Genomic DNA, 26845 nt, shown 5'->3' on the forward strand with positions numbered 1-26845 from the left:
AATATCCCTTTCTTTTCAATATTTACATCAGGTATTCCTCTATCATTGCTCAGATTCTGTTTTGTGTGGTTTAAGTTTGTGATGTATGGAGCCTTTTAAAAAGTTCTTTGGAAATCTGAACTTGTGTTCCCTTACAGGTGGGTACGTTCCTCAAAACCCCAGACTTGACCAGATTAGTCAAACAATAGAAAGCATGCTACTGTCCTTGCCTGGCTATATTTATTTTCTGTTTCAATGATTTTTTTTTTCATTTACCAACTTCCCTTATTTAGAAGTGAACCCGGTTGTACTTCTCCAAACCTCCTATAGAAATTGTACTTTTTATACTAGTTTCTGCTTTTCCCCTCTGGTACCCCTATGCACTGGCAATTCCTTTTATAAATTAAGCAGCCAAAGAACAGATGTATTTGTGCTTTCTCTGGGTAGACTGTCAGATTTAGTCACTTTGGATCACTTTTATGGAGTAGCTGCTCCCGTCAGACTTCTCTTGACATAGTTCCTTTTCACGATGTACAAGCTAGTTAGATGTGTTTCCTTTTTTTAAAGGGGTTCCCAAGCTATTTTATTATAGGAAATAGTCTTCTTATATAAAAATCTTATCTACAAATGCAAGCTCAGTATTCTGTCAATTTTCAAGGCATAATTGAAATTCCATATTAATTGCTACCTTTTTTTTTTTCACTCAAACCATTTGCACTCAGTTAAATACGTAAATACTTATGGAATCTGAATGTATTAGAATTTGCAATCCGGAACCAGAAATTTTTCCAATAAACTAATAATCTATCTCTACAACCTACAATAGTCTAAATTGACAATATAATCATGACAGTTTACCAAGTTAAGTTTAATTTTTATTCGCATTATTCAATTTGTAGACTTGAACCATCTTACTCACCTTCTACTAAAGAACCAGAAAGGAAGAGGAAAGAGCTGTTTTCAGTGACCCTAGATCAACCAAATCATGAAAAAGAATTGAACAAGGTATGGAAAAAAATGGGCTTCATTCTTCCAGGCTGATCTGAAGTCCTTGAACACAAAAGGGGCGGGGGGACCTTCCTTCTCATTCCCTTCTTTTTCCTTCTATATTTTCCCCTAAGACAACAACATACCAGGCTGCTAATTCCAACATTCTTCTGCATGATGCTATAAAAAACACAAACCTTAAGTCCTCACTGTGCCATTGGGAGACTATGGCTCCATGACAAGTAGCTTATTGCAAGAAGTATGAGAGCCCAGACTCAGGCCTCCAACCATCTAGTAGGTGCATAAGCTCGGGGAAGTTGCCTGGGCAAGTTGCCCATTTCTAGGATGAGGATGGAATGCGTAGCACCTGCCTCCTACAACTGTGATGCGGCTTAAAGGGGCTACTAATAAAACTGCTGCTACTTAAATAGCAGTCCCCATGCACCAGGAGGGGCTCTGAGGGCCTAACAAATCTCAGCTCATTGATTCCTCACAACCAGTTTATAAAGTAGTATAACATCTTTTTGTACATTTGAGGACACTAAGGCACAGGGAAGTTGAGTAACTTCCCCCAATATTACACAGCCACCAGGTGGCAGAGGTCAGATTCAGATCCAGGCAATCTGACTCCAGAGCCCATACCCTCCCCGAAGTTAAAATCCATTTTAAAAATGCATGTAAAGTGCTTGGAACAGGGCCTGCCTAGCTCAGAGGGGGCGCTGAGTGAGCGGAGGCTGCCATTGTTACTGGTTACACCCACGTTTGTCACCGAGCACCTAAGCCATGCCAAGTAATCTGCCAATAACAAGCAATACAGGGATGATTAAGGCCTGGGCACTGTCCTCGAAGACCTCGTGGTTCTCAGCTCTCTACAAAAAGTATATTCTCTTTGCCCTCCAACAGAATCCAGTAGGGGCTTCCTTTCCATGAGCTTATCATGGCTACTACCCATGTCTCCAGTCTTTAGGTTTGAACCACACTTAAATAGTCAATGTTATATGATCTAAACAATTGTTAAAAGTAGGGAAAACCTGGGCATGGATTCAAATCGTCATCTAGCCCAGCACAGCACCTGACATACAAAAGTGAAAATAAATATTTGGAGAACAAGTGAATTAATATCAAGGTGGAGGTCTCCCATAATTGTGTAGGCTCATAAATTCAATTGTCATTTGTATAAATTCAAAATACATTTATTGAGCATTAAGTAGGACTATGGCTATTCTGCTTATTTCTGTAGGAACTACAGTGATACAGAAGACAAATTCTGTCTCCCACAGAGTTGACCATCATGTAGCTATTAAGTGTAGAAGAGGTGTTATGAACTAATGATCATTTTCCTTTTATTTTTCACATAATCCTATGAAACTGATTTCACTGCTGTTTAAACATATAACTTTAAAAAACTGCATCTTTGCTGGTATCCCCAGTGAAGGCATTATGATACAAAGATTGATTAAAGCCACCTAAAGTAGAGTTACACTATTCTTAACCTCATAGACTCAGTAACACTTTGAATAATAGGAATCTACTGACACTGCACGGTTTCAGTATGGAAGGAGGGAAGGCAAGGCACAAATTCTCTTCACAGACTCTTGGAGACCTCTAGATAATGCACTGCCGTGCAGGAAAGGTAACAAATGAATTGTGTATAAATAGCTAGAGCTCCCAGGAAGTGTTTGTGGAGAGCATTTTCATTCTCTTGTAATAAAAGCAACAAGAGCCATGTATTATGAATCCTGCAAGTGTTTTCTTTCTTTCTCTTTTTTCAGTGTAGAACTATTTTTGTCATGTACTTCGTGATAAAATTGACATTTTTAATAAAGCCAAAAGTCATTTAGAGCTCGGTAAATTAATCTCATTTAGAGGGAAGCTTTGCAGCAGAGCATGTTGTTTTAATATCTGAATGCTCTGAAAATAATAAAAACAGTTTACTCCTTTTTCCTAATAGTATATTCATTTTTTTTTTTTTTTGTATTCTGAAAGTTCCGTTTTGAGAGAACGTGTTAACTACACAACAGGGATGCCATTAGCAAAATCCAAACTGGGACAAGCCACACAAAGAACCCCGTGGTTTCATCAAATAAATTGTAAAGAAAAAAAAATGGAGAGAGAAGATTGGAAATGAAAGGAGATGTTTCACACTGTCCTCAGGGTGAGGATATCTGTACTCCTCTCTCCTCTTCTCTTTTGCTCTTAGGAGCCAGATAACTTAGGCCCAGTCCATTCCCTTCCTTGGGAGTCTTTTTTTCCCTCTCCATCTGTTCAGTGATGGGGTTGGGGTTGGACTGTGAGACTCCTAAGGTCATATCCAAATCTGAAATTCTTTTTCTTTTTTTCTTTTAAGGGGTAGGGGGAGAGGGAGAGAGAGTTTTGTTTTGTTTTTTTAAGATTTTATTTATTTATTTGACAGACAGAGATCACAAGTAAGCAGAGAGGCAGGCAGAGAGAGAGGGGGAAGCAGGCTCCCTGCTGAGCAGAGAGCCCGATGTGGGGCTCGATCCCAGGACCCTGAGATCATGACCTGAGCCGAAGGCAGAGGCTTTAACCCACTGAGCCACCCAGGTGCCCCGGAGAGAGAGAATTTAAGCAGGCTTCACACCCAGTGCAGAGCCCAACATGAGGCTTAATCTCACGACCCTGAGATCATGACCTGAACCAAAATCAAGAGTCGGATGCTTAACTGAGTGAGCCTCTAATGCACACCCCCCAACTCTGAAATTCTAAGAATGTTAATAATAAACATAGAATCCCACATGAGGGATTGGTGGTATAGAGCTGAGGACAGATCGGGTTTTCCTTCTGGACATACATCCTTTCCACGTTAGGTCATCCCATGCTGGCTTTTCCACTGTGTGAACAACCTTTCAGGGATTGGCTCCCAGGGGTTACATAGCACCATGGGTAAGGTCTTGGAATCAGACTTCCTGTCAACAGGAATGTGACTTAGAAAAGTTATGTACTTAACTTCTCATTCCACAAATTAGAGAACTGTTGCAGGAATTAAATGAAATGATGTATATAGACTAGAACACACACAAACACAAAATGAGGGGCTTTATAAAGATATGAGCCAGTCCCCATATTTAGATCACAATTCAAATAAACAAAAAAATTCATTACAGTCCTGACACATTTTTTAATTTGAATACTTCCTGGATATTTGATGATATTGAGGAATTGCTTATGTTTTTAAGATATTGATATTCTGGCTATGTTTTAAAAAAGAGAGAGAGAGAGAGAGAGAGAGTGCCCTTATTCTTTTACAAGATAGATCCTGAAAACTTTAAAGATGAAATGAAAAAAAAATATCAATTTTAGAAGTAAGTGCCCTGGGGAAATTCATATAAATCTTTGTGGATGGGCTCCTTTAAGCTCTCCCGCCTTATTTCTCACAACACGTCGAGTCCTGGCCACCCCAGGCTCCTTTTGCTTCACTGGGCATGTGTTTCTCCACAAACCCCCCGACCCTGCCTGTCTTCCCTGCACTCTTTGCCTGGGGCCCTTCTCCATCCCTGCCTTCCATCTGGCTTCCATTCATCCTTCAGTATTTGTCTGATGTCCCCTCCTCCAGGAAGCCCATCCTGATATCCCCAGCCTGGGTTAAGCATCCCTCCGCCGCATACTGCTGACATGGATTGCTACTCTGTGTTGTAACTATTGATTTTTTCCCACAGGGTCTATGATTTTCTTGAGATTGGCGTCTATGTACTTTATCTCCAAATCTCAAGAATGAGAGACAGTGAATGATTTCTAGAAAGGTGATAAGAGGCTGGACCAAGATAGTAGTAGTAGAAATGGAGAGTGGAGGAGCAGTTTAGAGGTGAAGTATGAGGGACAGAACTTGCTGCCTGACTGCATTTGGTAGGACAAGGGTGGGGAGGAGCCCGAGGTGATCCGGAGGTTGCTGACGGGGAAGGCCTAACTATGGTTGATAACAAGAGAGTCTACCGGCTTAAGGGGAGGAGGTGATGCATTTTCATAGACACATTAAGTCTGAAATTTATTATAACGTGATTCTGAAAAACATAGTGTTTAGACACACAAGGTACACATAATTTAGTCAAAGAGGCACTGAATTTAAAGCTCAGAGTCCTAGGTTCTAGTCCCAGCTCTGTTGGTTAATAGCTTTATGACCTTGAGCAAGTCACTTAATCTTTCTAGGTCAATTTTTTCTCCCTAAAAACATGGTTGGTCCATCTGCCTCTGCATAGTGGGTCCAAGGCTCTTCTACCAAGCATTCCACAGTGGTCATTTGATGGGTATAAAGTTAAGTTCTAGAATAGTGTCTATAGTTGACAGCAAGGAATTATGCACTTACATTTTTAAGAGGGTAGATCCCATGTTAAGTGCTCTTAACACACACACACACACACACACACACACACACACAAATTGAAAGCAAAAAAGGAACACAGGGAAACTTCTGGAGGTAATGAGTATGATTATTATATTGATTGTGATGATAGTAACATGAGTGTGTGTCCAAACTCACCAAATTGTATACAATAATTACGTGCAGGTTTTGTATTCTAATTAGACCTCAGTTATGCTGGGAGGTAAGTGCTTTCTTCACTTTCCTGTCAAAGTAGTTATCAAAGTAGCATTGGTAGTAAGTGATGACTTGCATACAACAGAAACTAGAAGTGAGCAATGGGATTTTGAATTTGAAAGGAAAAAAGTAAATGAGTCATTTATTGTAAGTATCTCTTTAATTCAGCACTGATCGGAAAAGGAGGGTAAAGTGGGGCTTGCCAAAGGTTTGAGATAGGACGGGAAAACTGAACATGGCTAACAAAAGCCTTAAGTTGCTTGATAAAGAAAAATACTTGTTAATATTTGCCACAATGTCTCTACTGCAGATAAGGAGGCAACTCTATCAGGAGGAAGAGGACCATGGCTCTGAGCAGGAAAGAATGAGGAACGAAATCTCTGACCTAACCGAGGAGCTTCATCAGAAGGAGATCACTATAGCAACTATCATGAAGAAAGCTGCCCTTCTGGAAAGACAGTTAAAAATGGAGTTAGAAATCAAAGAAAAAATGTTAGCAAAACAACAGGTACGCAAGCGGGCAGGACAGCCCTCATCCGGGTCACTGTCTTGCCCAGTGGAGACCCTGGTTTTCCTTGAGGACCAACAAAACACCGCGTTTCTCGGTATTGTGTCTGAGACTAGCATCACGGAAATGCTTGGTGGAGCCCCCTGAAACCTTTGCAAAATATCGCAAAGTATCATCAAAACAGATCCAGGGCTAAAGTGACAACAGAAGATAATTGCACTGAATCTCATCCTAACATTTCCTTGTGACCCATATTTTGATCACCTCCCACAGAACGCTCCCGTCAAAGATTTATTCCTGAATCTGTGTCCTGTAGTTCCATTAATATTTTTGTCTTAAAAAAAAAAAAAGCCTCTATTCCAGGTTTTTGTGGATACTTCTCACCCCCATTTTATGTATTTATTTTGGGGTTTTGTTTTTTTTAAGATTTTCTTTGTTAGAGCATGAAAGCAGGGTAAGGGGCAGAGGGAGAAGCAGGCTCCCCGCTGAGCAGGAAGCCCAATGTGGGGCTTGATCCCAGGACTCCAGGATCATGACCTGAGCTGAAGGCAGACACTTAACTGACTGAGCTACCCAGGTGCCCCATATCTTGGGGTTTTAAAAAAGGATGTTGAAACATGAAAATTAGTCCATATTTACTGAACATTGACTCAATGCACAGCATGGTTCATGGTTTAAAAAAAAATCAGCAATTATACCATTCTACTGTTAAAATACTGCAAATAACTTCAAAGTCCACCCTCCCTTACTTTCTTCTATTTCTTTTGAAATGCCCTCGATCCCATACTCATTGTCAAATTGGTGACTTGTTAGTTAAAGCTAGGGTTTATCTGTTGTTGTTGTTTTTTTTTTACCCCAAATCGAGAGGCTTTAAAAGTACCATTCAGTAACTTTCTAGGCATTTGAGGGTCATTTCACCAAGAAGATGGCTATTTAAATCCTGTGTATTATAAAAACGAGAGTCAGCCCTTGTCCAATTATAAATCTTAAACTGTGATTAATTTGTATAGTACACAGGAACATAGCATAGATGGGATAATAGCATTGGTTGTACCTGTACAGGAAAAGATATTGAAAAATGTTAGCAGTGATCTGGGTAACTGGATTATGGATGATTCTTATTTTATTCTTTATACTTTTCTATGTTTTTAGTTTTTTGTTAGGGAGAACATATTTTGTAATCTATAAAAGTAAATTATTTAAAGGGCAGTGTTTTATATAGAAATGAGACCTATTGAATAAAAGAGCAGATACTATGTCTAAAAGTGCTGTCAAGTAGAAGAAATCAGGGAAGAAGAAATACATTAGACAAAATGAAGTAGTCACCCCCCCCCCAAAAAAAGAGGGTAGTTTGGCAGAAATATTAGAAAGAACAAAATTAAACATAAAAATCATGTTTGCATATTGTAAAAATTAATTATGTAGTGAAGAATTCCATGGGCAGCATTATTGGAGCATGTTTTTAAATTGTGATTTTTCTGGTGCTAATTTGCATACAGTAGAAAATAGAAGTGAGAAATGGAATTTTGGAATTGGAAAGAAAAAAGTAAATGAGTCATTATTGTCAGTACATGTTTTTAGTTTAGCACTGATCAGGAAAGGAGGGTTAAGTGAAGGCTGCCAAAAAGAGAACCGAATGCAAATACTGATTTGGGATGATCATGCCTAATCAGTGTTTGTCTTCACTACACTCCGAAAACATTTAGGTTAATAAAATTAATTTTAACACAATTGTGGAGCTTTTATTATATATTTTACACTCACTTTTACCTACTGATCTGTTTTCAGGTCTCAGATATGAGATATAAAGCTGTCCGAACGGAAAACACACACCTGAAAGGAATGATGGGAGATTTAGATCCTGGACGGTACATGGTAATAACGCTGAAATCATTCAGTAAATCAAACTGAGAGATTACGTAGTTGGTCAGGATTTACCCAGACCTTATTTACTGAGCACCTCCTATGTATCAGGCATGCAGGGGTTGGGTGGCAAATTATCTGGCACTTGGATTGAACTTACTTTTATCCTCAGCCTAGAACGTTTGAATTTCAAGTTTTCTTCTGTGTTCTTTTCTTGGATTGGGCTAAATTCTGATCCTTTCCTCCAACATGCTCCTCGCTTGCTTTTGCTCCTGCCATTATCTCTAAAATCCTCCATCCAACACGGCCTGACTCACGTGTCAGCCTTAGCCTTGATGAAGCCGCCCCTGAAACCCCAGTCAGAGTGAACTGGTACATCCACACTTGGTCTGTATTTTCATCTCACTCATTTGGTAGCCTGTCACTTCCCGACTGAATGGTAAGCAGGGCCCATATTTTATTCATGTTTGTCACACCAGCACTTCCCAATGTCAGGGGTATAGTAAGTGCTCATTGAATGTTGATTCAGTAAAAGGGAAGATGAACAAATGAATGACCGAGGACTGACCTTGTGGTTTGAAGCAGTCGCTCTATCGATTAACACAGGGCTGCCTAAACAGGCTCCGTACCTTTCATTTCTGTTCATTATATACGTTGACAGTTGGTTTTTAGATGTAAATAGGAGAACTTGCACTTATCGAACTAAGGAAATACCACTGTTACTTGTTTAGCATGTATTTGCTCTGAGAGAAAATCCTGAAATAATTTTCCTGCCATTGAGAGAATGGAAAGGATCAGAGATGAGCATGGTCGGCTGGTTCGGTTTCCTTGGCTGTGACAGGAGGAAGCTGGAACAGGGCTTCTCCCTGATACTGTACTTCTGTGAGAGTAGGTACTCATTCCCATGATGGTAAGTGTTTAGCATCAGAGAGTTAGAAGCATTCTGCAAGCATTCTGCCTTCTTTGGCCCTGGTGACAGATTCTGTGATTGGAGGACAGATGAATAAAAAGGAAAGTATATATGTTTCCCTATCTGTTCCATAAAATCCGCATGACATTTTGGAATCTTATTTCTAAATGCTTGACACACAAAAATTTAAATTAGGTCCTGTCCCCATGAGTATCTTTTTTCCCCCCTCTCACAAAATGTTTTTTGTGTTATTTTTCTTTTTATTTCAAACTAAATGCTTTTCAGTGTGAATTCTGCGTCATCACAACCCACACTGAGCCTGCTTCGTACTGACTTGTATAGGCATTTGGCTTTCTTCGTTAATTTTTTTTTTCCCCACGAAAGAAAGCACATAAGATATGTAAAGAAGAAGCTGATTATCCCGCTGCTATCCCCAGTCCCAGGTCGGACTGCAGAGAGAGCCAGTGCTAGCAAACCAGTGTGTAGCATTCTAAACTTTCTCTTGCTCCTGCACACATATAGAAGGGATGAGCTGAGTGTCCCTTTCCAGAAATAAGTGTGTAATAAGGACATTATTCTAAACTGCTTTTAACTGTATATCATGAACATCTCTATAAGATAGGAAGAAAGCATCTTTTTTCCCTCATTTCTTAATTAATATATACTCATGTGGTATAGATATGATTTTTAATAAATTGAACTACAACTTACACACTGGTGATTTTCATGCAGTCTCTTTTTTCTTGCTTCTCCCCTTCTTTGCTCTGTTTCTCCACCCACCTCATACCCCCACCCATCAGATAACACAGGTGAACCATTTGGTATGTATCATTTGGTACTTTTTCCTGTCTATGAATTCATGTGTGTGTGTGTGTGTGTGTGTGTGTGTACATGTAGGTATGTAGTCATATACCTATTTGGGGGTTTTAACTTTTTTTAAAAGTTGGATTACATTTTGCACACTTTTCTGTATTGTTTTTGTTCGCTCAGCAATATGCTTTGCAAATCATTGCGCATCAGCTGGTTTCGATCTATTTCCTTTTGTATAATGGCTTAGTAATATCCCATGATGTGAATGTATCAAAATTTATTGAACCGTTTTTCCAAATCAATTCATTTGAAATTAATTCAACTCTTTTTGGATTTTTTCACAAATAAACAATACTATGTAAAACATATACATATATCTTGGAACAGCTTCCTAAGAATGGAATTACTGGGGGCGCCTGGATGGCTCAGTTACACATTCAACTTGATTTCATCTCACGTCCTGATCTCAGGGTCCTGAGATAGAGCCCTGGGCTCTGCACTGGACATGGAGCCTACTTAAGATTCTCTCTTTCCCTTTTCCTTTGTTCCCCCAACCCTCTCTCTTTTTCTTACAAAAAAAAAGAATGGAATTGTTGAAAGAAAGCATATGCATTTTTTAGAGAGAAAGGGAGAGAAAGCCCATAGGCAGGAGGGGCAGAGGGAGAGAGAATCTGAAGCAGACTCCATGCTGAGTGTGGAGCCTGTTGTGAGCCTTGATCCCACGACCCTGAGATCACGCCTGAGCCAAAACCAAGAATCCGCTGCTGAACCGACTGCACCACCCAGGTGCCCTGTAGGTTTTAATTTTAAAACGTTTGTTGTCAAATCCTATTCCTCCCATCTCTGTGCGTGCACACCTTTTTCTTTCCTCCTCAGCGGCGAGAGGTGTTATTGCTCTTTTAAATTTTTGTCAGTCTGATGGATGTAAAGTGATTTCTCAGTAGTACTTTAATTTCTATTACCCTGGATATAGGGAGTATATTTTTGTATATTTATTGGCAGTGTGCTATGAATTATATTCTTTGCTCATTTTTCTGTTGGAATGTCTTTTTCTTGTCAGTTTATAATAGCATTTTCCTAAATTTATTGTATATAATTTATTTACATCTTTTTACCATACAAAAAGTTTTAAACTTTTATTTGCCAGGGCATCAGGGTGGCTCAGTTGTTTAAGCATCTGCCTTCAGCCTTCAGCTGCCTTCAGCCCATGATCCCAGGGTCCTGGGATCGAGCCTCACGTCAGGCTACCTGCTCAGTGGGGCACCTGTTTCTCCCTTTGCCTCTGCCTGCCATTCGCCCTGCTTGTGCTCTCTCTCTCCTCTCTCTCTGTCAAATAAATAAATAAAACCTTAAAAAAAAAACTTTTATCTGTCAGACACATGTATCCTTTTGTTTATAGCTTCTGCATATCCATCCTGGAATAGCAAGGTTTTTCCAACTTCTAGACAGTATACACTGTTTTTTAGAGTATCTTCAATGACTTTTATATTTTTTCATCAGTCTTTAATCCATATGAATTATAATTTTGCATATGATATAAAACAAGAACCCAATTTAAATTTTCATAGGAAAGTTAAGTTCAATTTATCCAGTTTCTCCAGATAATTTCCTGTTGGGTTTTATTTGGAATAAAAATAAATATACATATAACTTTGAAAGAATTAACACTTTTGGGACACCTGGGTGGCTCAGTCAGTTAAGTGGTTGCCTTTGGCTCAGGTCATGATCCCAGGGTCCTGCATCAGGCTCCTTACTCAGTGGGGAGCCTGCTTCTCCCTCTACCTACTGCATCCCCTGCCTGTGCTTGCTGTCTGTCTGTCTCTCTCTCTCTCTCTGTGACAAATACATAAAATCTTAAAAAAAAGAATTGATACTTTTATGATAGTAAGTTTTCTCATCCAAGAATATGACATGGGTTTCCATTTCTTCATATCTCAGTTTATGCTCTTCAGTAAGAGCTTACAATTTTCTTTGTATAGGTTCTGTGCCTTCCTTTTAAAATTTATGCTCAGGTGTTATATAATTCTTGTCACTCTTCTAAGTGGAATATTTTTCTTTTTTCCTTTAAGAACTTATTGATAACGTAGCAAAAAAGTCAAATTGTCTTTTAATTCTAGTGGGAAGTTTTCTAGGGTTTCTTGGGTTTTTTGAGATATACAATCATTTTAACAAAAAGAGTAATTTCAACTCTTTTTCTTTACTGTTCATATCAGTTATTTTTTGTCATACTGCATTTGCTAAAACCAAGAGAATGTGAAATAATGATAGTGATTGCTGACAAACTGTCTAATTTCTGATTTCAGATGAAATTGTTTTAGAGTGTTACTGTTTAGAATAATATTTGTTCTTGGGGGGGCACCTGGGTGGCTCAGTGGGTTAAAGCCTCTGCCTTCTGCTCAGGTCATGATCTCAGGGTCCTGGGATCAAGCCCCGCATCGGCCTCTCTGCTCAGCAGGGAGCCTACTTCCCCCTCCCTCTCTCTCTACCTACTGCCTACTTGTGATCTCTGTCTGTCAAAAAAAAAGAAAAAAAGAATAATATTTGTTCTTGGGTTATGGTCTTAACTTTTTTTATTCCTACTTTTACTCAGAGTTTTTAAGATTTTGCCAGACACCTTTTCAGCATATATGACATCATCTAGATTTGGTCTGTTGGTTTGTTGTTGTATATAATAGATTGACAGATTTCCTGATATGATCCATCTTTGAATTTTTGGAATAAACCTTCTTGGTCATTGTGTTCATTTGCTAGGGCTACCATAACAAAGTACCACCAACCAGGTAACTTAGAACAATAGAAACTTCTTGTCATACAGTTCTGAAAATAGACGTCCCAAATCAAGGTGTCAACAGGGCCACACTCCCTCTGAAACCTGTAGAGGATGGTTCTTCCTCACCCCTTGATAGCTTCTAGTAATTTTCCAGTGAGCTTTGGCAACCCTTGGCTTATAGATACACCATTCCGTCCTCTGTCCTCACAAGGCATCTGCCTTGTATTTCCCTTCACACAGCCTTTCTCTGTTTCTCCATATCATCTTCCCTCCATGCATGTCTATCTCTGCGTCCAAATTTTCCCTTTTTGTAGAGTACCTGTCATATTGCATTAGGGCCCATGCTAGTGACCTCACTTTCACTTGATTGCCTACATAAAGATCATTTTCCCAAATAAGGCCACATCCTGAGGTACTAGGAATTAGGACTTCAACATACTTTTTTTTTTTTTTTTTTTTTTTGGTGGAGGGACAAAATTCAACCCTTCAACCCCAGTCCTACTCTAACAATTTTGACATATTCCTGGATTCTATGTGACAATATTCTCAATACTTTCAAAATAATTTCTAAATAAAATATTTTCTCCCATTCCATAGGTTGCCTTTTCATTCTCTTGATTGTTTCCTTTGTTGTGCAAGAAGCTTTTTAGTTTGATGTAGTCCCACTTGTCTCCTTGCTTTTGTTGCCTGTGCTTTTGGTGTCATCTACAACAAATCATTGCCAGAACCAATATCAGGTATCTGTTGCCCCTCTGTTTTCTTCTAGTTTTGGCTTCAAGTGAGATATTTATGTCTTCAATCCATTTCAAGTTAATTTTTTTGTGAGTGGTAGAAGATAGAGGTCAGTATCATTCTTTTGCTTGTGAATATCTAGTCTTCCCAACATTTATTGAAGAGACTATACTTTCCCCACTGTGTGTTCTTGGTGCTTTTACTAAAGATTACTTGACCATACCATGTGGGTTTATTTCTGGTCCCTCTATTTTGTTCTCTATCTATTGTATGCCTCAATCACCACAGAATGTCATTCATTCATTCATTCATTCATTCATTCATTCTGTATATATTTATTGAATGCCTACTCTGTATCCGGCAGTATGCGAATATTGTGAATAAGTCAGAAAAGATCCTTGAATTCATGAAACTTAATATTAGTAAGAAACCATATATTACCAGATATAGACAGTTACCTGGATAATTGAACTAGAGAGTGATGGGAAAGCTTAGAATTCAGGGACCCTGACTGGGATTACTTAACCCTGTTTTGGGAGCAATAAAGGGCATCTGGGGAGCAGTTAGTCAGATGGATTGGTGGGAAAGAGTCCTGGTGAGAGAACAGAATGTACAAAGAGCAAGAGATGAGAAAGAGTCAGGGAACCTGGGAGAACTGTGTGATAACAAGGAGCTGCTACTCATTCATTGGGTGCTTGTCACATACATGCCTTATAATCTGCTGGATGCTTTACACTTATCAGTGCCTGTAGCCTTATAACAAGTATATGCTGGGAGTATGACAATCTCATTTCATAGAAAAAGGAGTGAAATCTTTAGGTTTTTAAGCAACTTGCCCAAGATCACATAGGTGGTAAGTTGGTTTGAATAACTCCAAATGCATGATACTAATTGTTATGATATTCTGTGGTTCTCTCTCTTTCTTCCATTTTGTTCACTGGCTCTTCATCCTACTGCTCCTACCCCTACTCATCCCACAGGTGTTGCTGTCGGCTCTTGCTCCTCTGGCAATGTGCTTTCTCTCAAAGTATAGATCCAGCAGCCACTCCAGGTTACTTCCTCTACATTACTCAGTGACTTCCAAGCTCTCCATTCCTCATACCGGATGTGCTTTTCTAACATAACCTTCCCTTTCAAGAACATGTGCTCAGTTTCCAGTAGGAAGTCAGAACTCTTCATATTCTGTGGCTTCCTTAATCTGGCTCCCCCACTTTGTTCCCCTTTAGTGACCTACACAAATCCTCTGCTAGAGCTAGGCCTGTCTTAGCCTCATCTGCTTATGTGATAGTCCTTTCTCTTGCTCTTTCTTGCTTCCAGACCTTCACACATGCTTTCCTTCTAGCTAAGAATTCCCTTTTCCTACTTCACATAGCCATGCCCTATTAATGTTTCAGGTAACTCAACAAAATTTTACACGTTATACAAAATCTTCTTTGATTTTCCTTTGCTCTGTTAAGTGTCCGTCTTTGAAACTACCATAACATCTTTTACTTAACATCTATCATAGCACAATGTTAAAATTGCCTATTTCTTGTCAGCTACCGTCTCCTTACCAGTAGGCTCATTGAGGGCAGTTATGGTCCTAGTTCACTGTTGTACCCAAGCACTTAGTTCAGTGCCTGAATGCAGGAGGCAGCAAGAAAATATTTTGTTAGATGAGTGAATGAACAAAGTGAATGAATGAGTGAGGGAATGAATGAATGAATCCATTATATGCCCTCCACCTGAATGCTTTCCTTTACTTTACCAAAGCAAAGACATAGTTCTACTTTACTAAATCCTATCAGTCCCTTCGGACCTAGGACCTAGATTAAATTATATCTCCTCCATGAAATCATCTTAATTACTCTAGACTCCATTTACTTCTTCTTTCTTGGACTTTCTTTAGCAGTTATAACAATTTAGCATCAAGTTTTGAATTGTCTTCTTTTATTTTTTAATTGGCACACGTATGTATGTCTTGTCTCATCAGTCATAGACTCCTTGAGGGAAGAAGTGGACTATATTTTATACTTCCTCATATAGGGTTTGGTATAGGGTAGGGCTCGATGAATACTTATGGATTTATGGCTCTCACCTATAGTGTAAGAAGCAATGAATAAGTTTTCATGGAAATTATTGCTCACATCATTAAAGAGATTGCCAGAGCCTTGTTTTATCCCACCTCCTACATGATCTTAGTCCAATAGTTTTTGCCATTCTTTGATTCAGAAAACATTTGAGTTCATACATGGTGCAACATAATTTAATATGTGATTATACTTTATATGAGTCACTTTTTAAATGTATGTTAATTTCATCTACTCAGTTTTATTGTATGTCCCATGAAGGCAAGGTCACTTTTTCATACTTGGTCACCTCTGTAGCACTTAGCACATATATATACTGTGCATATGTATACACGGTACATATTTGTTTAAAGATTGGTTAATTGACTATCATAAAATGGAATGCCACTGATGAATTGCCCTCAGTGTGATGCCTTATTAAGATAGTATTTAATCACATACACTTTATGTAGGATTGTAATTCATACAGAAAGTTGACTTTATAATTGCTCTCTCTTTTTTTGTATATGAAGATTTGAAATTGACTTTGATAATTGAAATAGTCAAGCCACTCCCCAAAGAGAAAGATCTGGAGTGTCTATTGAATTAAAAAAAAAAAAAAGAGTAAACATCATTCTTTGTTCTTTAAGAGTTTGCAATCTATTATGTCACTTACCCAACAATCATTAGTTGAAAGATTTCACATTAAAGAAAACTCCTGTTATGTGTTAAAATCCCATAATGAGATAGTTAATTCTTTCTGAAATAACTGGAATGGATAAATAAGCATGGAATTAAAGAATGGGCACTGAAATTTTACCCCAGACAATAAGAAACAAAATATTTACATCCTTATTTTTAGGTTTTCTAAAATATGTGGTATTTGGATAGTATTCAAACAGTAATTATTTGTTTTTCCTTTCTAGACAAGTGAAATTACTGATATTAAGGTAGGTCCCTCCAAAATCACTAGAACTTTGCAATTATCTGCTTGACTAACTGTGAAGCACCCTGCTTATTCACACTTAGGAAAAGAAAGTTTAAAAAAGGCCTTCCCCCTGCAGTAGGGGTAAGAGTCAGTCCTGTTGTCAGTTATTACCCGTTGCATGCTTGGGGCCATGGCAGCTCTTTTTCTCATCTGCAGAGTCCACTGACGGGACTAACTACCTGGTATGTCAGTTCTCCTCAGGCCTCGTGAGATACTTAAAATAGCGACAGAAGTAGCTCTGGAAAAGATGTTTTCCTTGCATTTGTGCAAGAACAGTTACACAGAAAAAAGTGTGAGGGGTTGACCTTTATTCTCCTGCTGGGTAGCTAATGAAAAATCAAGTTTATCATGCTTGTTTTTTGTGATTCCATTATTTCCTTAGACCCAGAAGTATATTTAGTAAATTTTCCTTCATTTAAGACAGGTATCATAAAATCAGATTTTATCAGAACTCGGAATTTATGGTAATTTTTAACTGATTTGCCCTTCACTATCCATAAAGTTTGCTAAATGAAATTAGGGCCTAAAAAATTAGTATCCTCATAAGTATCTAATCCATCCATTTACATATTAAAAATTAATATGCTAACCATAAAACATGATTAAAGCTGGTCCTTCCGTAGAAATATTTTGTTAGCCTAGTATTGTTGAATATACATGAACTTAAAAAAAAGTGTACATATAAAATACTATTATTCAGACACTTCAGTAACTCAACTGGCCTTGTGCTAGCATGTCAAAGCACGTACACACTAAGTGGTTTTGCCATTTCAAGAATGTAATGGGTTAAAACTACAAACCTCTAAAATATGGGGGTAAAAATTTAGAATAACAGGCCTATAAAATAAACCATCAGAATCACAGAAGTAGAATTTTTTTTTTAAATATTTTATTTATTTGACAGAGAGAGGGACCACAAGTAGGCAGGGCAGCACACAGAGAGAGAGCGAGGGGGGAAGCAGGCTCCCCGCCGAGCAGAGATCCCGATGCGGGGCTCAATCCCAGGAGTCTGGGATCATGACCTGAGCCGAAGGCAGAGGCCTAACCCACTGAGCCACCCAGGCGCCCCTCACAGAGGTAGAATTTAATCAGTGCCTGTTTTCACATGATAACCATCTAGTGGAGGATTATTTCCTGAAATTACTAGAAAAGAATTTAAAAGAAACATGAAATGAGGGAGCCCCAAAATGTTGTTGTCAAGGAAAATAGAATATGCTTTTAAAAATATATCATGTAAATACATCACCTGTGTAATTTTTTCAGGTCATGCTCACAATACTTATTTAATTATGGTATATTTAGAAAATTATGAAGTCTTTTAAAAAATTATTACTATCATCTTAATTACTTTAAACCAACACTAGGCCAAAAGGAATCACAGATGAAATCTAAGTTTATAGAAAAAACTTAAATAAAGTTGTAACTGAGAAGCAGACCATCAAGAATTGTATATTTTGATGAATAGATTTTTTTAAGAGTGAAATTTTGAATCTTTTCCATGACCTTTCTTGACTAGATCTGCTCAAATGAGTATTTTCCTTATGAAGGGCAAAATTTTATAAGACCACATCCTTTGTATGTATTGTAAATCTGCTCTCATTTTAGAATAAACAATCCCTTCTCTTGTAAAGCAGAGTACATATTACTGTTTTATCTGCGTTGGTGTATCTCAAATGAGCAAATGTGAAGAGGTATACTTGAGGGCATGGACCTCCCAAGCAGAGAAATACGTCAAAGATCCTCCTTTTCCAAAGGACATCTTGGTCAATAGCTATATAAACACATAACCCTTTCTGTATTGTTTTGGGGGAATTTGCCCTCCCGGAGAATTTTCTTTCATTCTAAAGATTAAGGAGTCTCTGTAACACATTAGGCAGTAAACAGAAAATATAGTAAGCAGGCTTGTCCTTTGAAGAAAAAATACAACAAATGGGTAAACATTTTTCATACCTAATATGTATACATTTCTACCCTTCCTTGTCAATCCTGATACTGATACGGTAGTATATGAATAATTTAAAACACGCGGTTCCATCCAAGAAATTGTAATGATTTTATGGGTGCCTAGCCCATGACATGTCTGCCATGTCAAAGCCTTACATTTAGAAACTTCAAAATAAAGTTCTAAGCCATTTTCATCTATGGTCTTATGGGCTTTTAACCATAGAAGTTCGGAACTTCAAAAATGATACTTTATCTATGTTCACTTTTTGTGCTTAAATATTGCCCTCTGACAACATTAGAAGTATTGTTGAATCAGCAACTACACGACTCACAGATACCTAAATCACAGGACTAGAAAAGATTATGTAGACTCATTTAAAGTATTTTTATGAGTTTTCTTGGGAGGATATATACTGTTTTTTTAAAACTTTGCGAGAAGAAAAGTTAAGACTCTCCCTAAGAAACTTCTTACGTATTGTATGGAGCACTGGGTGTGGTGCAAAAACAATGAATACTGTTACACTGAAAAGAAATTTTTAAAAAAAGTATGAATTAAGTAAAAGTGCCTCAATGGTATTAACATTTTGATAAACAATATGATTTTCAAAAAAAAGTGGGAATTAAGTAAAAGTGCTCAATGGTATTAACATTTTGATGAACAATATGAATTTCAAAAAAAAAAAAAACTTCTTACAGCATTTAATTCAAAAAACACTGGAAATCTGTTCTTGCTCTAAACCGCTCATCTTGTGATTTAAACATGTGTCTCATTCTCTTCTTAAGACCCATTAAAAATTGGGAGGGTGCTTATACCAGATAGTAGAACTCCATCATGAAGCCGCACTCCTCAAAACTATGGTACTAGGACCATCTCAGCTGTTAGATCTTTGCTTTAAAGTGGTCCAGAAGCAGACTCTAGTCTATATGGATTTTGTATAGAATTTTTTGCATCACCCAACAGTGGTGAAGCAATATGTGATTTTCTCTAATGACATGTGTTCTTGTCATCAGAAAAAAAGTCTTTCAAAATTGAAATGTATATCTGTTCTTGTTCCGTTATTAACACCAGAAGGCATACCCCATAGACATGAAAACTCTTAAATCCAGCTCATCTGTTCTAGATACAGAGAATGCTAATGCGTACATGAACATGGACACTAGTGTATGCATTGCTTTTCTGGGGATGTGTTCAGTGGCAGCCATCACTGAGTACCTGTGTTGTGAGGAGGTGAGGGGGGAAAGGGCCTTAGGAAGTACAGAGGAGTAGATCCGTATCTTTGGACTCCAATGGAAGACCCCTTTCCAACAAACATGTTTAAATGCACAGAATATATGCATCACTTATAAGGAACATTTTTTTCAGTGATTTTTTTTTTATTCTTTAGACTATGGACTTCACTAACAGGGAACACTCAAGGCATACATCTATTAACAAACTGGAACATGAGAATGAAAGGCTCCGAAATGATCTTGCAAAACTTCGTGCCAATGGCAAATCAGCATGGGCTAACCAAAATACCTATGAGGAAATGGGACGGTACACCTATCAAAACCAAATAAAAATGGAAAAACATGAAGATAGGTATGTTAACTCCCTTATGTAAGAACACAAATGTATGCACATTTAATAGAAATGTATTTTGAAACAATTCAAAATAGAATTTTATAAACTTGCTCTTCAATTGTTTAAAATTTTATTTTACAGTGATACTGCATAGTATAGATCTGTTGTTTTATGTGAAATTCTGTGCTGTTGATAGCTTTCAAAGTCTAACAGGGAAACAGGTAGTGTTATAGTGAATTTTTGTCTCTTCAGACCCTTCTTAGATACTGATGTAGCAATAAAATATACAAATAAATATCTTATTTTTAATGTCAAAAGAAAAACTAGATTTTCATATGTTACATATATTGTTCAAACAAAGTAGAAATATAGGCCTATGTCACTTCGGACTCACTTCAAAATATACACTTTATACCGACACTCCAACAGTAGCAACAAACCAGTGGTTGCTTCCTAGGGAAAGAGTTGGACAATGGGTAGGAGGTTTCCCCTGAGTGAAGAGAAGCATATGGGGAATTAATCTCTGCTAGCCACAGGATCCCTTTTAAAGTGTCTTAGTTCAAAATTTAAGTAAATATGTCAACTATAAAATCAGACTAATTTATTCAACTTTAATAAAATATTTATGGAATCAAATCTGTCTCTGGAGACTTTTTTGTCTTTCTCCAGACTTGGAAAATTCTCAGCAAAATAAACAAGCTTCTTTTCTCACAGGACAGCTCTGAGTTATTAATATGCTAGTGTACATTGTGAGGGTCAAGAAGGGGTGTAGTGTGCAACACTCACCAAACTCATTTAATATCAGATTTATTAACATTTCATGGTGCCACAAAATGGTGAATTGATAGGACCCAACTTCAATAGAACTTTAGCTCAAGAACTCATAGTACTTAGCAGGAAGACCTCACATACTGTCTTCATATAACATAATATTTACAACCTTGGGAAATTTGTCATCCTCAATTTCCAATCAATAAATAGGGATAATAATTATAAGTTTCTTTGTGAGAATTGGAGAAGAACACATAGCTCTATGTAAAACAAGTATTTCCATAAATGTTAGTCATTCTTATTGATATTATTATTACTAACAAAATTGTTAGCCTTTAGAATAATATGAATACTTCTTCAACAACTCACAATGCCTAAAAAGTTGGTGTTGATGGCCAAATGGCTGAATCTGACATTTCCTCAGAGATAGGAGGGGTGAAGCCAGGCTCATCCTTGTAACTAATCATGCCCAGTTCTACAGGTGGATAAATCCATAAATCCACAGGACATACCAAAAAATATGTCTGTTCAACATTCTTGTGGATGTTGTGTATGTCTCTCCTACTGGTATCACCTCATCCCTGTACATGTTAGAGTATATGTCCTAATCGGATGCAAGAAATGGCCACCATTCAAAAATGCTAAATTAATAGCCTTTCTTCAAGTAGTTCAGGAAGGAAATGAGGACATACTGGCTGCTACCCAAAAACAAAACAAAACAAAACAAACAAAACCAGTGATGGCAGGATGCTGGCCGGGGCAGGGGTTGGGGACCTGGGGAGGGGTGCAGATAGATGGAACAGGTCACTGCGACATGGCTGTGGGGCCAGTTCTCCGGTGAATGTGCCAATGTGCTGGCCAGTAGAATCGAAAATCTGTCCAAAAGGCGTCTCATTTTGATTGTGGCACAGAAGTATATTTTCTAATATGGAATAAACCCTTCTTGAAGTGCACCCCTACTATACAGATTTCTCCATGAGTCAAATCACAAGCCCATGTATACGTTTTTTTCCCCCCTTGGCAAGAGAAAAGCAAACCCCTAAAGATATAATAAAGGGTCTTCCTATGGATCTTAGCCAGAACTGGCCTGGATAGAGCCCCCATTAGGGGCAGAACACTGTTTCCTGTTCTTGCTTGTTGGGAATAACTCTGAAAGCCCTAGATGACGGTACCAGGAGTTGTTATTTAAAAGACAGTTACTTTGCCTTTTATTATTTTTAAAGAAGTAATTTTATAGTTTGGATTGCCCCCTTTTTGCTTTGTTGGATGGCATAGAATGTGTTAAAAGTGCCTAACAAAAATAAGACAGTAGGGAACCCAGAAAGCAACACGAGGTAAAGTGCTCAGCAGGAGATTATCTTAATAAGCAGTTTGGACCTACTATTTCTGCTGCAGACCCTTGTGTCCTGCCAGTCTCATCTGTTGAAAGTTTCATTAAATTAGTTTTAATGCCTTGTCTGATTTCAGTGTTCTCCAGTGACCTGATTTTTAAAAGAAACAGCATTTCAAATGTTCTGAATAAATTATTACCATGTAGAACCCACTATGGGGAAAGCGTTGTTGAGTTGCAAGGACAGCGGGCTCAGCAGTAGAGAGCTGTAAAGTACATGTCTATTAATTTGAGCAAGTGAAAAATGAAATGTTCCTTCTTTCCCTCACAGCACAGCTCAGTGAAGCCAAATAGCAAAAGCTCTATGTACTCGTGAGACATAAAAATACTGAGTCATATTTACATAGCAATGGCTAATGCAGTGAGGTCTCATTAAACTATTTTAGAAAGGAGAAAGCTTTTGGGTACAAGTATATGAAGAAAGCATTCCACAAAAATTTTTTTAAAGACTTTATTGATTTATTTGTCAGAGAGAGAGCACAAGCAAGGGGAGCGGCAGGCAGAGGGAGCAGCAGACTCCCCACTGAGCAGGGAGCCTGATGCGGGACTCCATCCCAGGACCCCCGGATGATGGCCTGAGCCAAAGGGAGATGCTTAACCGATTGAGTCACCCAGACGTCCCCCACAAAATTTTTAAGTCTTATTTTTAGCTGCTTCCTCCTTTTAGCTGAGGAAGATTGGCATAATACGTTTTTTAATTTTTTTATTTTATTTAAATTGGATTAATTAACATATAGTGTATTATTAGTTTCAGAAGCAGAGTTCAGGGATTCATCAGTTGCATACAGCACCCAGTGCTCACATCACATGCCCTCTTCAATGCCCATCACCCAGTTACCCCAGCCCCCCACCCCTCCAGCAACCCTCAGTCTGTTTCCTATGGTTTAGAGTCTCTTATGGTTTTCTCCCTCACTGATTTCATCTTATTTTATTTTTCCCTTCCTTTCCCTGTGATCTTCTCTTTTGTTCCTTAAATTCCACACATGAGTGGGGTGCCTGGGTGGCTCAGTGGGTTAAACCTCTGCCTTCGGCTCAGGTTATGGTCTCAGGGTCCTGGGATCGAGCCCCGCATCAGGCTCTCTGCTCAGTGGGGAGCCTGCTTCCCCCTCCCTCTCTGCCCGCCTCTGTCCCTACTTGTGATCTCTCTCTCTGTCAAATAAATAAATAAAATCTTTTTTAAAAAATCCCACATATGAGTGAAATCATATGGTAATTGTCTTTCTCTGATTGACGTATTTCACATAATACATTTTTAAATAATCTTTTATCCACTCAGAAGTAACCCAATTTTTTTTTCATTCCTATTAGAATAAGAAGTTCTTCATGCTCATCCACTTAAAATGCAAAGCATTTTAGGATATTCCAACAGATTTGCTTTCTGATAAGAAAGTTATTCAGCACTTTAAAAAATTATGAATAAGATATAATTGAATTTGGTGAGGATGTAGTGAATATTTGTAAAGTTTTTAAAAGTAATTTACAGCTAATTTTGAATAGTAGTATCCAGAGCGATTAACCTAATTTTAATGACACCTCAATTTTGTAATAAAAGGGGTTTCATCTCTATATACAATACATACTTAAAAGTCAATGTAAAGTTGTAAAGGTTACATCATATACTGGAGAGAGTTTGGTGATTATAAATATTAATCATTAAAATTGCTTCAAATCTAGTTAAGAAATAAAAAGATTCTAATATTAAGAAAACCAAAGTTGGTGGGTTTGTCATAACCACTCTCACGGAATCCCTTGTCAAGGGATGAATAGTCATCCAGAAGCCAAAAAAGTAAGTTGAGAAAATTTTGTACCAAGGTGTTTACTGAATAAAGGAGCAAAACATAGCAGGCTGAACAGTTGTGGGCCAGGAAATAATGAGTAGTTCGCGGAACGGGGAGCATCACGTGGAGTGCTAGAAGGCAAGGCTGGAAGCAGGCAAATTAGCACTTGTGAAGGGAACCTGTTCATGCTAAGAATATTATCCTGTAGCCCAGGGAAAACTAACAGAGGGCCAGGAACGGATGTCCAGTCAGACAACTCTGAAAACTGTGGACAGCTGACTCCATGGCCTCAGAGGCCTCAGAGGCAGAGCTCTGCTCCCACCAACAACTGGGTCCTCTCCTCCTGGCCTAAGCAGGCAGAGGCCTTGGACGAGGACCTGTGGAAAAGCTGACTGAAAAGACCAGCTTGTGAGAAGGAAATAAAAGCCTTCAGAAATAACTTTTAAGATAGCTTTTAAATTGATAGACTGAGCATTTTTTGCAAGACAGTTTTATGAAGTATTTGAATAGCTGCATTTTAGAAGAAGAACTTTTCAGATATAAAGACGACTTAAAGCAAGAGGATTTTACTCCATAATGTAGTCTTTCCTTTCAATCTCTGTATTTTATGGATCTTACAGTAAAACGCATGTTCACCTCTAAGTTTCAGGAATTAACACTGTAAAACTGTATCGATACATCCAAAGCAAAAGGGGTCATTGAGATACTTCTACAGAATATTTAGAAATACTTTCCCTGAAATCTTTGTATAATTGAGATTATGAAGAGATATATATTTCTTGAGTCCCTTCTATAATTATCTTATTTTTTCCCACCGTGCTTTGACATGTAGATGTTACCCTCACTCGATTAAAAGTTTCGGCTGCAGACTCTGTGCAGATGTACCCTGCAATTGTTATAATTCCATCCGAATTGTGGGCTGTTTCATCTTAACGTGCACATCATAAACCACGTTATTTCAGTTTAATTTGCCGTTCTGTTTCCATGGTAATTATGGTTTGGAAGAATGGATTTTAAAAAGGATATATTTCAAGATCAGTAAAAATGGAAAACATGTTGTGTTTGTTTTTATGTCCTAATTTACAGATGTCTCACTTAACTTTTATTGTTACTTGTATGCACCACTTTGAAAATGTTTACATGATAGGAAACAAGCCTATATAGACAGATACTTTGGATAAGAACAGAGAACAGTAATGTGAATTTTTTGCAACTGCAGGAAATTAAAATATGAAGGCTTTGAAAATGGTAAATCAATACCTGTGGAGAATTTGAATAATCAGTAAAAATGAATAAATAATCTTAAGTTGAAGGGATTCTTATGTTTTCATGGGCTTTAATGATTTTGATTGAATTTCAACCCCCAATTTCATGAATTAATGTTCAGAAAGACATTTATTTGGTCCCAAATAGCTCGTACTGTTAGGACCTCTTTATGTAAAATTTTATGGGAAATTGGTTCCATTTTTTGCTTTGTCCTTCCTTTGTTTAGCCAGCATACCAAAATTTAAAATCTCACTGGTTTTTTATTCAGTCTTCTACCTTCTATCTTCTATTTTAGTACAAACAACCAATTCTGTTCTGTACCTTTCATCCCAATTGTGGAGTTCATTTCTCCCAACAACCCATTTTTTATCAAAGAAAAAATTAAAGTCACAGAAAGACATAATTTCCCGCTCAAGGTCAAGGTCATAAAACTACTAAGTGTGGAAGAATTTAGGAGATGATACAAATTGAAAAAAATGCTACAAATTCTTCCCTTTTTTATGATTTTATTGAGAGAAATAGAGAAAATGCATGAGCAGGAGGGAGGGGCAGAGGGAGAAGCAGACTTCTTGCTGGGCAGAGAGCCCAGCTCAGGACTTGATCCCAGGACCCCGTGATCCTGACCTGAGCTGAAGGCAGACACTTAACTGACTGAGCCACCCAGGCACCCCAAAATGTTGCAAATTATTAAGCCCTGTAGAAATTAGAATTATTGTACAAGGACTTATTTTAGCATTAAAAAAAAGCAGCATAATTCTGTTAAGAAAGCCAGCAAGGTTAAGTGAAATAGAGAATACAAAAAGAGGATTATTTAGAATTGTCAAGGTCAGCAGTGTGAGCTGTTCTGAGATTCTTCCCAAACTGATATCATGTTATTGAATTAAATGGCAAAGAGACCCAAAAGTAAAACACAGAAAGGGATACAATCTAGGCAATAAAATAGAAGAATATTTTTAACAATTACCAAGTTTCCGGTTCACTATCAATCATTAGAAATGACTCATCAGGAAGATGATTTTCAAAGAGATACCGAGATAAGAAGCCCAAAGTTTTTGTGCTTCCCCCCGCCCAGCCACCACCTTCAGGCATCGGAGAAACTTAGATCCTTAGCCGCGAGAACAAGCAGTGTTCTTGGTGTAGCAGTAAACGAGGACCATCCTTCTCTTCTAGACTTAGCCAAGATCGTGAGCCAAACAGAAGTGTGACACCTCCTCTGCCACCTTCGCCATTTCAAACCAAAGAAATGACGAGTCTCCTGGTTAGTGACGACGAAGTGTTCCCACTGGTGAGTGGCTTATTTTTTTCCTTTAGGGAGTGATTACTCTTACACTGATACCTATATACTGATGTACACATTAGAAAAAAAAAAGTTGCTCCTTGGATTGGACTCCAAGGTGGGTCTGCGAGTCATCTGGCCATGCCTTTCCATAGAAGGAAAAGAGACCCATAATGCTCCATGAAGTGTTTCCGTCTCTGACTATTCCCCTCTAGTGCAGGCCAGAATTACTGGTGAAAATTTTAAAATTTTAAAAATTCAAATTTTTAAAAATTCAAATGCTTAGGACTCATCTTTTGATTCTCCATGAGCCCTCAATGATCTGCCTATTTTAAAGAGCAACAAATGATCTTTTATGCCTGTTTTACTTTTCTTCTTTTTAAATTTTTTTTCTTTTTTAGATATTTTATTTATTCATTTGAGAGAGAGAGAGAGCACAAGCAGGGGGAGAGGGAGAGGGAGAAGCAGACTCTCCGCTGAGCTGGGAGCCTGATGTGGGACTTGATCCCAGGACCCTGGGATCATGACCTGAGCCGAAGGCAGACACTTAACCGTCTGAGCCTCCCAGGTGTCCCTTTATGCCTGTTTAAAAAAAAAAAAAATTCTTTTTATTGACTCTGACATACATACAGAAATATGCACAATCAGAATTGGACAGATTGATGAGTTATCACAGAGGGAACATCCGTGTAACTAGCACGCAAGTAAC

At 38.0% G+C, this 26845-nt stretch overlaps 1 protein-coding gene across 1 annotated transcript in view; it reads left to right on the forward strand.

Annotated features, from left to right (window-relative positions):
* The window catches only part of DEUP1 (deuterosome assembly protein 1), an 82056-nt gene that overhangs the window by 45362 nt on the left and 9849 nt on the right, over positions 1–26845 (forward strand). The window contains exons 8-13 of the mRNA XM_080816136.1: positions 879–984; positions 5829–6026; positions 7815–7901; positions 16086–16109; positions 19477–19673; positions 26031–26145. Coding sequence (XP_080672262.1) covers positions 879–984; positions 5829–6026; positions 7815–7901; positions 16086–16109; positions 19477–19673; positions 26031–26145 — 727 coding nt within the window. The remainder of the gene's footprint in view (positions 1–878; positions 985–5828; positions 6027–7814; positions 7902–16085; positions 16110–19476; positions 19674–26030; positions 26146–26845) is intronic.

This window comes from Martes martes (genome assembly GCF_963455335.1).
Source record: "Martes martes genome assembly, chromosome: 10".
NCBI classification, from domain to species: domain Eukaryota; kingdom Metazoa; phylum Chordata; class Mammalia; order Carnivora; family Mustelidae; genus Martes; species Martes martes.